Consider the following 13,572-nt stretch of genomic DNA (forward strand, 5'->3'; position numbering starts at 1 on the left):
CTCAGATGCCTAGTGCCGATAATGGACTGCCTTTAAACAGCTCAGATGCCTAGTGCGGATAGTGGACTACCTTTAAACAGCTCAGATGCCTAGTGCCGATAATGGACTGACTTTAAACAGCTCAGATGCCTAGTGCAGATAGTGGACTGACTTTAAACAGCTCAGATGCCTAGTGCAGATAGTGGACTGCCTTTAAACAGCTCAGATGCCTAGTGCAGATAGTGGACTGACTTTAAACAGCTCAGATGCCTAGTGCAGATAGTGGACTGCCTTTAAACAGCTCAGATGCCTAGTGCAGATAGTGGACTGACTTTAAACAGCTCAGATGCCTAGTGCAGATAGTGGACTACCTTTAAACAGCTCAGATGCCTAGTGCAGATAGTGGACTGACTTTAAACAGCTCAGATGCCTAGTGCAGATAGTGGACTGACTTTAAACAGCTCAGATGCCTAGTGCAGATAGTGGACTGACTTTAAACAGCTCAGATGCCTAGTGCAGATAGTGGACTGCCTTTAAACAGCTCAGATGCCTAGTGCAGATAGTGGACTGACTTTAAACAGCTCAGATGCCTAGTGCAGATAGTGGACTACCTTTAAACAGCTCAGATGCCTAGTGCAGATAGTGGACTGACTTTAAACAGCTCAGATGCCTAGTGCAGATAGTGGACTGACTTTAAACAGCTCAGATGCCTAGTGCAGATAGTGGACTGACTTTAAACAGCTCAGATGCCTAGTGCAGATAGTGGACTGACTTTAAACAGCTCAGATGCCTAGTGCAGATAGTGGACTGACTTTAAACAGCTCAGATGCCTAGTGGAGATAGTGGACTACCTTTAAACAGCTCAGATGCCTAGTGCAGATAGTGGACTGACTTTAAACAGCTCAGATGCCTAGTGCAGATAGTGGACTGACTTTAAACAGCTCAGATGCCTAGTGCAGATAATGGACTGACTTTAAACAGCTCAGATGCCTAGTGGAGATAGTGGACTACCTTTAAACAGCTCAGATGCCTAGTGCAGATAGTGGACTGACTTTAAACAGCTCAGATGCCTAGTGCAGATAGTGGACTACCTTTAAACAGCTCAGATGCCTAGTGCAGATAGTGGACTGACTTTAAACAGCTCAGATGCCTAGTGCAGATAATGGACTGACTTTAAACAGCTCAGATGCCTAGTGCAGATAGTGGACTACCTTTAAACAGCTCAGATGCCTAGTGCAGATAATGGACTGACTTTAAACAGCTCAGATGCCTAGTGCAGATAGTGGACTACCTTTAAACAGCTCAGATGCCTAGTGCAGATAGTGGACTGACTTTAAACAGCTCAGATGCCTAGTGCAGATAGTGGACTGACTTTAAACAGCTCAGATGCCTAGTGCAGATAATGGCCTGACTTTAAACAGCTCAGATGCCTAGTGCAGATAGTGGACTGACTTTAAACAGCTCAGATGCCTAGTGCAGATAATGGACTGACTTTAAACAGCTCAGATGCCTAGTGCAGATAATGGACTGACTTTAAACAGCTCAGATGCCTAGTGCAGATAATGGACTGACTTTAAACAGCTCAGATGCCTAGTGCAGATAGTGGACTGACTTTAAACAGCTCAGATGCCTAGTGCAGATAGTGGACTGACTTTAAACAGCTCAGATGCCTAGTGCAGATAGTGGACTGACTTTAAACAGCTCAGATGCCTAGTGCAGATAGTGGACTGACTTTAAACAGCTCAGATGCCTAGTGCAGATAATGGACTGACTTTAAACAGCTCAGACGCCTAGTGCAGATAATGGACTGACTTTAAACAGCTCAGACACCTAGTGCAGATAGTGGACTGACTTTAAACAGCTCAGACACCTAGTGCAGATAAAGGACTGACTTTAAACAGCTCAGACACCTATTGCAGATAGTGGACTGACTTTAAACAGCTCAGACACCTAGTGCAGATAGTGGACTGACTTTAAACAGCTCAGACACCTAGTGCAGTTAGAGGACTGACTTTAAACAGCTCAGATACCTAGTGCAGATAAAGGACTGACTTTAAACAGCTCAGATACCTAGTGCAGATAAAGGACTGCCTTTAAACAGTGCTTTCGGCGATTACATCCTCCAAATCTTCATTTTCATTGTAACATCCACAATGACTGCCGATGCCTTCAAATTCTTTGTTGTTCCTAACTTGACGTAGTAAAATCGTTCCATTTTCACTCCTGGTCGTTTCTGGCATTGCCAAGCTGAGTGCTTGAAACTGCAGTGAGCAAAACAGTCCTGAACTGTCTGTAACTTGCCAAATACCAGTGACAAAAATCACTGCTTTTTAACACAAACAGATATAAGTGACACTATTTAAAAACTTTGCTCTAAGCACGGCAGCACGCGACTGACACTAATAAAACACTGTTCCATAACAGTCTCCTGTCCCAATTAGCATAGTGTCCCAAATAAATAAAGGGAATCCCAGGTATTTTCTCAATTTGTTTTTGGTCTTTAGAAGTTTCCCAATGTAAGCAGCTGCCCTGATTAACCGATGGTCCAATTAACCAGAATCCACTGTGCTTATTTAGGTATGTGGCAGGCTGCTCTCACTTCAGCATACCTCCCGTTCTGCCGATTCGTGGTGCCGCTTGTGACACCCTGTTGGTGAGGCCTCGAAGAACTACCCCCAAGCTCCCGAATGCTCTGTTTTATACCCTGGTCCCTGATAGGAAATCCTGCAATAAGTGGACCAGTACATTGGCACCAGCTCAAACTGCTGAACTAGAACCAATTATAACTTGTAATTACTCTTAAGGAGTCCAACCCCTGTTTTCTCTGAACATTCATGTTCCCACGTGTATTCCCATAGTGTAATCCAAGTTTTTGCGGCCAGTTCTGTTACGTTCAAGGCCATGGCAGTGAGATACTTAATGACTAACCCTTTACAATACACCCACAGTCACTGGAAGAACACCTCCCTCCCAAATAGCCCTCCATTTTACGTTCATCCATGCACCTAATGTCCCTAATATATCTGTCTCTACCACCACCCCTGGCAGAGTGTTCCATGCACTCACCACTGTGTAAAAACCCTACCTCTGACATACCCCCATACTTCCCTCCAATCGCTTTGAGCTTTACATGGCTTTATACTGACCGATACACATTCTGTTCCAGGGATATAGCTAGTTGGACTCAAAAAGTAACAAGGGTTTGTAGTAAAAGGAGTTTGCTAAATCTGGGCAGCAGATTCTGTTTATAAAACCAAGAACATAGAATCCCTTTAAAGTAACTGGAAACAGCTGTATCAACACATTACAATCCTTCAAACAGAGCAAGTGCCTTTGAGAAGGTTTTTGCTCCTACTTTCACGTTTGTGGAACTGTAAGCTGTCCTTAAAGGGACAGGTGTGCGTGAAATGAGAGTTGTGATGATGTGGCTGACCCAAAGTACTGTCTCAGGATACTAAACTGTCTCACCGGGGTAAAGTAGCTGATGGCAAACTGCTAGGTAGTCAGGAAACTTGCTGTGAGGACTCAGCCTGGGCCTAAGATGGGGGTACTTCAGCCTGGGCCTAACCCGGGGGGTACTTTTCTCAGTCTCATATCCTCACAACCAATGTGTCAGGGCAGACACCAGTCCTGCTATTTGGAGACTGCTGGAGTATTTTGCATATTGTTATATTACAGCTGAAGGATTTCCAACTGGAATATTACTCACTCCACTCAATGCCTCTGAGGCTTTGTTGGGGCCTATGGTGATGTTGCCTTAGTCTGTTGGCCGGTTTCAAAGCAGTGCTGAATTGTTAGTCCTGTCATTTCACATATATTCTGGATACAATTGTTAAAAGGGGGACTATCTTCTGTTTTTGATGCCTATTTTCAGCATTCCTGAGTTATCCAAAGGATTTTGGACAAACTGTTTTATCACCTGATCAACCTGTCAGGAAATGTAGAGGAGGCTCGAAATAAAAGCAGAGCAGTGGAGACGATTGGCAGTAAATGATATTTTACTAATAAACTGCAAAATAACAAGCCACAAGGGGCCACAAAACAAGAGAGAACAGATACTTGACATGCCATGGCAACAAAGTAGCTGAAAGCTGGGAGCAACAGGTTGAGACTGGCTGATTTGATGGGTGAATGAAGGACTGTGGATGAGAGCTGGGTTTAAATAGGCTGCAGGTGATGAGTTGGAAATGAGCGGCAGGTGACCCCTGTGAGCTGGGTGGAGACTGGGCCATGGGTGCCAGACTGACAGGAACCACCCTCCCATGCTACAGCTGGCACTCATGGCCTAGGACGATCCGGCTGGGTCTAGTGGAGCTCCTCGATGAGCAATGGATCCCAGATGAAACTAGGATCTCCTCCAGGCAGTACCCTTCCCAGTCAACCAGGACCCATACACTCATCCACGATGACATGAATCCATCACTTGTCCACCTTCCACTATCCTTAACTCCTGAGATGCAGGCTCTGGTGGGTTGAGTGGTCCATGGACAATGGGCTTTAGGCAGGACACGTGGAAGGAAGGTGTGATCCTGAGGGATGGTGGCAGCTGGAGACAGCAAGTGACTGCATTGATCTTAAAGGGACCAATGAACTGGGGCAAGAGCTTGTGTACCCAGGGACAGCCAGATTAGGTCCCCAGGCCAGAGTAGTCTGGCGGGGTGCCAACACCGGATAGCTTCGTGGCAGTAGGCACAGTTGGCAGCTCGGATGGCCCATTCCACACACTCACCACTCTATGCGTAAAAAAACTTACCCCTGACATCTCCTCTGTACTTACGCCCAGCACCTTAAACCTGTGCCTTCTTGTGGCAGCCATTTCAGCCCCGGGAAAAAGCCTCTGACTATCCACACGATCAATGCCTCTCATCATCTGATACACCTCTATCAGGTCACCTCTCATCCTCCGTTGCTCCAAGGAGAAAAGGCCAAGTTCACTCAACCTATTCTCATAAGGCATGCTCCCCAATCCAGGCAACATCCTTGTAAATCTCCACTGCACTCTCTCTATAATATCCATATCCTTCCTGCTATGAGGTGACCAGAACTGAGCACAGTACTCTGAGTGGGGTCTGACCAGGGACCAGGGTTCTTTGGGCCCGTATTGGCAGCACTGAAGGCAGGTGTGAACAATTTAAAAGGACCAATTTCAGTCTGCAAGTTAATAGAGTTATAGAGTCGTACAACACAGAAACTGGCCCTTCCCCCATCACAATCGTGCTAACCCTTCCGTGTTTCTATTCTAATATCACCAGCCCACCATTGGATCTTATCTTTCTATACTGGATGAGCAGGTGTAGGGAAGAGGTAAGAGGCCAGAGAGGGGAACAGACAAAGAGGGAAGGGGGAATGGGGAAAAAACGAGGAAGGAGAAATCGATGTCCATGCCATCAGGCTGGATGCCACCTAGACGGAATATGAGGTGTTGGTCCTCCATCCAGAGATTGGATTCATGGTGCCAGAACAGGAAACCAACAACCAACATGTCAGAATGGGAACAGGAATAAGAATTAAAATGATCACCTCAGATTGGCTTTAAATCCCTTTCCTCTCTTCTTAAAGCTATGCCCTCTTGTTTTTGATGCCCCTACCATGTGGAAACAGATTTTGACTACCTACCCTATCTGTGTCTGTCATAATTTTACATGCCTATATCAGTTCACTTCTCAGCCTCCCTTGTTTCCAGGAAAACACACCCATCCTATCAATCTCTCTCCTCACTAAAGCTGTCCAATTCAGTGTTGGAAGAGGCTCTCTTCCAGCGGATGGATAACAATCTTCTTCCACTCAACAGAAAGTTTGCAACATAGCAAAAACTTAACATCAGTCAAGCTCTGCTCTCTGTCCGACTGAAAGCTGGGCTCCAACAACTTCCCAATCATTCCTCATGGTTCCTGGCAGGAAAACCATAGGAGCCCTCCGAGGAACCACTGCCCTCTGTTACAGTGCTCAGCTGAGTCATGGTAGTCCCTGTTTCCATTTCACAATCAATTCAGCCACTGGAGCCAGTGCTGCCACTCTGTACGATTCTGTCATAACTCTGGAACTTCCAAATTCCATATGACCTTTGCCTCACAAAAGTCTTGATCAGGATTTTGCTCAGTGCCTTCTAGCTTGAATAATATTGGCTGTGATTTAGGACCCCTGGCCTTAGCTTGCCTGCTGCTGAAAAAAAGACCCATCAAACCTTTCAACATCCTAAATATCTTTAATCAGATTGAATTTGCATTCCAGGCAGTACTGGCCAAATTTATATATGTATTCTTTCCTCAGAGTTTAATCATCTTTGCTCTGGAAACCTTCTAGTAAATTCCTCTGTTATTCCTCTAATCCGGTATATTCATACTGTGATATAGTGACTGGAGCTGTACCTAGTTCTCCACATGTGGTCAAACCGAGCTTTTCTATAACGATAAACAGAGGGAACTTCTTGGTAAGCAAGTGGGTGAGAGGTTACCAGGAGCAAGTAGAAGTGAAGAGTTGTGGTTCTAGTTAGTTTAGTGGTGGAATGGTGTGCAGGCTCTGTGCACATTCCTGGCCTATTCCTCTCTCCAATATGTCCATTCTTTTTCTTTTGCAACAAGTCATTAGAAAAATATTAGCAGGAATACGTCATGCAACCCTTTAAGTATGCACTGCCACTTGATAGAATCATAGCCAGTTCCATATTCCCACTCTCGTCCCATCCTCCTTAATGTCATTTGTGTCTCAAAATCTCCACCTTAAATATATTCCACAACCTGGCCTCCCCAGCCTTCTATGGTAGAGAATTCCACTCTCTGAGTAAAGAAAGATCTCCTTGATTCAGTTACACCACTTGCACCACATCCTAAGACAATGATTCTGGATTCTAGACCTGCCCAACAGGCGGGGAAAGCAAATTCACAGCCATCTGCACTGTTCAGCCTCAGCAGAAGTACAAATGTATCGTTGAGATTTCCTCTAAACCCTAGTATGTCTTCCTATATCACTCCTGATGTCCAGGAGTTATTCTACCAAATATTTCGTCAAATTTATCTCTGCAGTTCCAATATTCGTTGGCACAGTTACCAACTGAGTAAACCCTGGCAAGGGGTAAAATAGAGCTGAGGCCTGTGTGTTAACTGCCTGATTTCAATGAAAAGCAGCTTAATATGGATTCTTGGAGTTGAGGTTGCCAGCAGTAAAGTGATTACTGTTTCCTTATAGGTATGCGATCGGGATTGCCTACAAGTCAGCACCGAAGCACGAGTGGATCGGGAAGAACGCCTTCTCCTGGGTATTCTGCCGGTGCAACAATAGCTGGGTGGCAAGGCACAACAGTAAGGAATTCCCAGTGGAACCGTCCCCTCACCTCCGAAGGCTGGGCCTCCTGCTGGACTATGATAACGGCTCACTGTCCTTCTATGATGCAGTTAATGCTCAGCAGCTGTACACCTTTGACATTGCTTTCGTCCAGCCTGTGTGCCCCACTTTCACTGTGTGGAACAAAGCCCTCACAGTCTTAACTGGCCTCCCCATACCGGACCACCTGGACTGTACAGAACAGGTTCCTTAAGAAGCGTGTGGAGGTTCAAGTGAGGACCTCAGCTCTTGGCTTTGCAGTGGGAGTACTATGCATAGCTGACTGGAACTGCCATGCCCAGTCAGATGTCATCTCACTGTCCAGTTTGAGCTGGAATTAAAGCATATTTTATGGACGCAGGGTTTCAACCTGAAATGTTGATAACTTCTTTCCTTCCATGAATGCTGCTTGACTTGCTGGGTTTCTTCCAATTGCCTGTTGCTCTGGATTCCGGCACCTGCAGTCTCTCGTGTCTCCATATGATTTGGATTGCTGCCTCTCCACACCGACTCAGTCTGTAGATGTACTTCCTTCCTTCAGCAAAGGGAGTTTGTTGCTTCTACATGGTTAACAGTCACTGCTTAAGGTGATGCATACCTTGGTCGATTGTTGGCTTGTTCTAACCCAGAAGATGAGAAGAGGAAGTTATTCAGTTACTGCTGTGGTCTGCTAAAGGGTCACTTCAACAGCTTTGGGCAGATAGAGCTCACTATATTCCTTGTAAATGTGAATATTCAGTTGTGTTGTGGAATGCACTCACAATGGTTCCATGGCTCCATTGAGAATTTTGGGAAGTCAGCTTTGAGGATTAGGATTTTTAAGTTTGATACTTTGTTTCCTCTATTTTTCAAATGTTTCCATAGTAGGGTCCTAACTAAAATTCCACAATCCCGATCCAAACCAAATCCTGTTTTGCTAAAGCATTCCCAGCTATTCTCAGATCATCTTCTCCTGCGACCTTTTCCATTCATAGCCCCATGTCCCCATGAATTCTTGCTGTTTCAATCTTGCTTTTCTTTATTCTGCTCACCTTCTTTGGAGGGTGGGAGGGGGAGATGATTTTGAACCGTTGCACCAGCACCTCACCATCTCTTGATCTGTCAACTGTAAGCGCACGCGATTGAATTGTGTCAGTGGATGTCAAGTCAGATGAGGCTAGTGTTGACAACAGCAAATGAATTTGTGCACATATTGAATCTTTTCTTTTGGGAATGGTATTCACTGGGCTGTCCAAATCTCATTGATTGAGATAAATTGCCTATACTAATTGATGATTTGAAAACCATGCTTCCTTCCCCACTGGCTGCCTGACAAGTCTTTTGCAGCTGTGCTAACACTGAGACTTTAACATAGCTTCCTTACTAAGTAATATGTCCTGGCAAAGCTTTTTCCTTCTTGTTAAGTTCTCTTAGTTTTTCTCAATCTCAGTGCAGAGACGAGATTTCACTCTTTACGGTTCCGTGCACAACCATCAGAATATAAAATGGCTTGGGAAGAGTTGATATCCATTCAAATCCCTGTTATCTATTGACAGTGGACATCGATCCTACTGCAGAGTTACATTTATGAAAACCTGCCCCTTAGTATACCTAGCTACCTAACTGTACCAACTAATACATACTTACAGTGTACATTCATATTTGCATTTACAATACACTTTAGATGCAGAAGATAAGCCTGTTAAAGTTCCTGTCCTGGCTCTAATAAGTTCCTGCTCTTACTCTTATATAGGAGTATTAATAAGTTATTTATATAAAGTGATTTTAACTAAAATTGTTAGAACCCTTTTGCTTTTGCACAATCAATGTTTACTTTTGTATTTATGCATAGGTGAATTGTTGGGAAGTTGAGATATATGTGAAAAAAAAGATAAAGTTATGGTTTTTCCAACAGGATTATTAAGAAATCTTATTATGACGCTATTGTTGAGGACAGACTGTGCAGTGAATTGTATAGTTCAGTTGATTTGTAAATTATCTTCCCTAAAGTCTACAAGTTCTGCTCCTTTGCCTTATGGTCTTATAGTCTTATGGTCTAAATGGAATGTAAACTGTGCTGAAATGAATTTAAGGAGACAACATCCCATTTCTATGCAACTACTCAAAGGAGATAGACTTTGATAGTGTAATTGTGTAGTGGAAAGAAACTTCAATGGCCTATTTCTTCTCATGGACCAGAGTGGTTAGTTGGGTTGAAGCTGTCCTTCAAAAAAACGTTAGTATTTCACCAACCTTTCTCCAATAGGCAACAGATGTCAGTCAACCAGTTCCAAGTACCTCTAATTTTTCTGAAGTATCATTGGGAAGTAGCATATTGTGGCTTTCCTTTCTGACCACAGTTCCGTTTTCCTTCTGACAGCTCCACCCAACTTACCTGATTACCTTTACACCAGAGTGCATTTACACTGCCATTTTAATGTGGTAAACCATCCTCAGGAACAAAGCCTGAGTTGAAATGGGGGAGGGTATGATTGGAAGAATTATTGCAGGCATCATCCTTGGGAGTTGAGTGAGGACCATTCCCAATCTCAAGTCAATAGGCCACAATTTAGATGAGGACTGGTGGAAATGTTAAGTAAAGCGACGACTGCAATTTAACGCAGAACTTACAATATAGAATGTTGAAGAGTACAGCACAGTACAGGCCCTTTGACCAATGATGTGGCAACCTTTTAACCTACTCCAAGAACAATCTAATCACTTACCCCTGCATAACCTTCCAAGGCGAATTGTATGAGAAAGGGACAAGAATGGAAAAAGAAGCTTTTGAACTGTAGATTTACTTCCCAGGTCTGTAAATCAGGTCATTGTAACTGTAGTTACACTTAGTCATTTTGAGACCTCAGAAAAGGTAAAGGACAGAGTAAATAAACAAGATTTCTATTCCTGGGAATATAGAGTGATGTGGATGCTCAAGTGGTGATTTTTAAGATAGCGAGTTCTGATAGGATAGATATGGAAAAGCTAATTCCTCTGGTCTGGGTGTCTAGACAAGCAAACCCAATCTGAAATCCTAACCTGAGGCTGTTTACAGCTGAACTCTTTCTTTCACGTGAAAAACAATGGAAATCCAAAATTCTCTCACTTAGAGGCTAGAGGGGCGTGAAGCTGACATTTCTGAGACTGAAATCTATAGATTTTTTTCAGACAATAAAATGGAGTGATGGTATAAATTTACCATAATTTACCCGATTGGGGGTACCAGCCCAAGGGTCTAATTATTTGTCTCCGGTTCCCATGTACATTAAGTATGTTATTACAGTGTCTTCAAAAATTGTAAATGGATACGGTGTGTAAACCTTTCAGCTTGAAGTTAAAAAGGGGTATTATCTGTTCTGATTTTCAATCAGCCTAAATCAGCACAATGTTCACCTGTAACCCTACTGTTAAGTGTTTCATGTGGGCATAGTATTTCATTTCATATAGGAATTTTGTTCTAATTGAGCCAGTTAGGGAATTGAATAAGAATGTGCATGAAAATGCAATAATCCTCACTGGAAAACTAAGCACATTTTGTGCCTTATGATCTCTCTGTTTCAAAAGCAGCCACAAAGCCTGGTGACCATGACTTCAGTAGAACTTAACTTGTCTATTATGGACCATGGATATCAATTCCAGCACACAGGTACTTATTTCCACGTGGAACTCCAGAATGGTGGTGTCAAGGACCGAGATGCCATACAAGGAATTCTGATCAGAGGAATGTATTGTCTCTGTCAATACACAGAAAACTTTTGATTTCAAGTTGCACGTCTACCATTGAATTCTGGCAGTATTTTGAAGGTGGTGGTTCTTTGTAAGTGATTGCTGGGACGAAAAGGACAGCCAAGTGACTTGGACACTAGTAGGAACTGTCTGGAGTCCACAAACTCATTGCAAACTGGTGTCAAAAGGTCAATGCAAACGACTTCAAATATCGAATTACAAATCCTGCGTGTCGTTGAAATGGCACATTCTGAGTTGCCATGGAAAGAGGTCATGTGATCTGTCGAAAGGCAGTGCCACAGAGGCTGCTGTTGAACGGTGTCAGTACCTCTGCTTAAAGACTTATCCTTCACTATCACATATTACCTCCGGAAAGTAAACTGGAGAATGACTGCGCAAAATCAGACTCTGAAGTCAGCCATTCAGTTTAAGCCCGTCCATCCCATCCTAAGGATTGCTTTTATGAATATAGTCAGTCTTTCCGTCAACATTCAACAGTTCAACTGGTAAAGATGATCTTCACCTTGTTATCAGCATGGCAGCAATGTACAGTGATGGAGGAACGTTTCCATGTACTGTATTAATGTTAACAGACACCACCACAACACTCCAACCCTGGCTATTGACTTTGCTTTTGTTCTTTTATGATTTTAATGAAGCAGCCTGTTTTTAAAAAAATATTTTGCAGTACTGAATTCAATGTGTGATTCCGGAATAAAGAACTCGTCATATCAAGCCAGACTTACTTGTTGGGTTTTGGTTCTCAAAATTGATCCAGCAGCCCAGGATTTTTATTTACTGATGGGGTTGGTATCATTGGGAGGGTGCAATGTCATGAATCATGGGTGGCAAACTTGTTTCAAAATCAGAGACACCTCATCAAGACCTTATGAGGGGTCTCAGCCCAAAATCTCAACGGTATTTTCATTTCTGTAGATACTGCATGAGCTGCTGAGTTCCTCCAGCATTTTGTGTGTGTTTCTCTGCGTTTCCAGCATCTGCAGAATCTCTTGTGTTCTGAATCAGAGAGTTGTTAATGGAAGCCACAGTGAACTGAAGTCTTGAACTATCAACTTGACCCTGAACTGAAGGTGTTCAGGAACAAACACAACCTTAAATAGTGATGCACTGAGATGTGACCCTACTCACCTTCACAAAGGGATTCCAATGCATCATTTTGAAAAGAAGTGTATATGTGTGTGTTCATGCGTGCGTGTGTGTGTGTGAGAGAGAGACCGTTGGGTGGGGAGGATGGGGTGATCACAAGTGTTCTGACCAATATTTCAAAATCACTGAAACAGATTATTGGATCACTTCCTCTTTGCGTGTATGGATTCCAGTTGTGTGTAGATAGACTTGGACATCTCCTTCATCGAGATTGTGATCTCTTTAAGATATTATGCATGCCATGAAGTGCTTTGGGAAAGTGATTACAAAAGTTTTTAAAATAAAAATAGAGGATTCTGGAGATACTCAACAGGTGAAGCTGTACTCGTGGAAAAAGAAATAGTCAATGCTTCAGGTTGAAGGTCCTTCAACAATAACTCTTATATCTATTTCCACAGATGCTGCCTGACCTGCTGAGTGTTTTCTGCAATTCTGGTTTTATTTAAGATGTTCAGGATTTGCAGTTTTTTTGATTTTCATTTCCAAGTTCTTTGTTACACACCCAAAGCAATGCTTTAATGTCAGTCCTAATGGACAATTCAATTTCTGGTTAATTCCATATTTCCTTCCAACGGAAGGAGGGCATCCAGCCCACTGAATTTATGCTGGCTCACAGAGCAATCCCACTCTCCTCACCAATAATTACTTGACACATGACCTTTGGGAAAATAAGGCTTGCTGTCGAATTTCAAGATAATTCCACACGCTGAATTCAGAACTCTGGATGTAGGAATTGAAAATAGCTGGAAATGTCCACTTATTTGCTAAGCTGAAGTTCTATGGGCTGAGATGAAATAAGCTGTTTTTTATTACCTTGACCCCTGTGTGAATGGGTGCTGGCTATTGTGTTGATTTCAATGGTTCTGATTTTCTCATGGTGGAATGTGAGTCTTAACTTCTGGTTCAGCAAACTAGAGATGAGGCATTGTATTCTACAATATACTGTTTCAAAGTAACATCCTGTTCTTTCATGTTCTGTGCAGTTTACAAGGGCTGATAAGGAATGGCATTATTTTGAATATTAACTTTTGAGATGGAAAATTTATTCACAGAAAGGGCTAAGAATTACTGCTGAATTCCTGTACCCTGACAAGGTGGAAATGGGTTATCATAGAGCAGGGGTCCCTCACCCTTCCTCGCACTGCGGACCGGTTTCATATTGACAATATTCTTGTGGACCGGCTGACCGGGGGGGGGGGGGGGGTGGGCGCGGGGGGTTGCCAACGGACAAGAGTAGCAGTCAAATACATTGTGGTTACCCCAAGAAAGACTACAATGACCATGAAGCCTTGCGCAGGCACCAGTACACATGCCACCTGAGCTGTGGCAACTACTGGTGAAACTTTCTCATGGAGTTGGGTGGTTTGCTTGTGCCACGATGGGGAGGTGTAAAGTCAACAA

General features: G+C 43.3%; 1 protein-coding gene across 3 annotated transcripts in view; it reads left to right on the plus strand.

Moving 5' to 3' along the window:
- The window catches only part of LOC134348141 (E3 ubiquitin-protein ligase Midline-1), a 429,310-nt gene extending 417,397 nt beyond the window's left edge, over nucleotides 1-11,913 (plus strand). For all 3 annotated transcript variants that reach the window (XM_063051087.1, XM_063051086.1, XM_063051085.1), the window contains exon 10: nucleotides 7,165-11,913. In XM_063051087.1, the coding sequence (XP_062907157.1) occupies nucleotides 7,165-7,513 (349 nt within the window). In that variant the 3' untranslated portion in view covers nucleotides 7,514-11,913. The remainder of the gene's footprint in view (nucleotides 1-7,164) is intronic.
- Nucleotides 11,914-13,572: the final 1,659 nt, after the last annotated feature.

The sequence above is a fragment of the Mobula hypostoma genome, chromosome 6, assembly GCF_963921235.1.
Source record: "Mobula hypostoma chromosome 6, sMobHyp1.1, whole genome shotgun sequence".
In the NCBI taxonomy this organism is placed as follows: Eukaryota; Metazoa; Chordata; class Chondrichthyes; order Myliobatiformes; family Myliobatidae; genus Mobula; species Mobula hypostoma.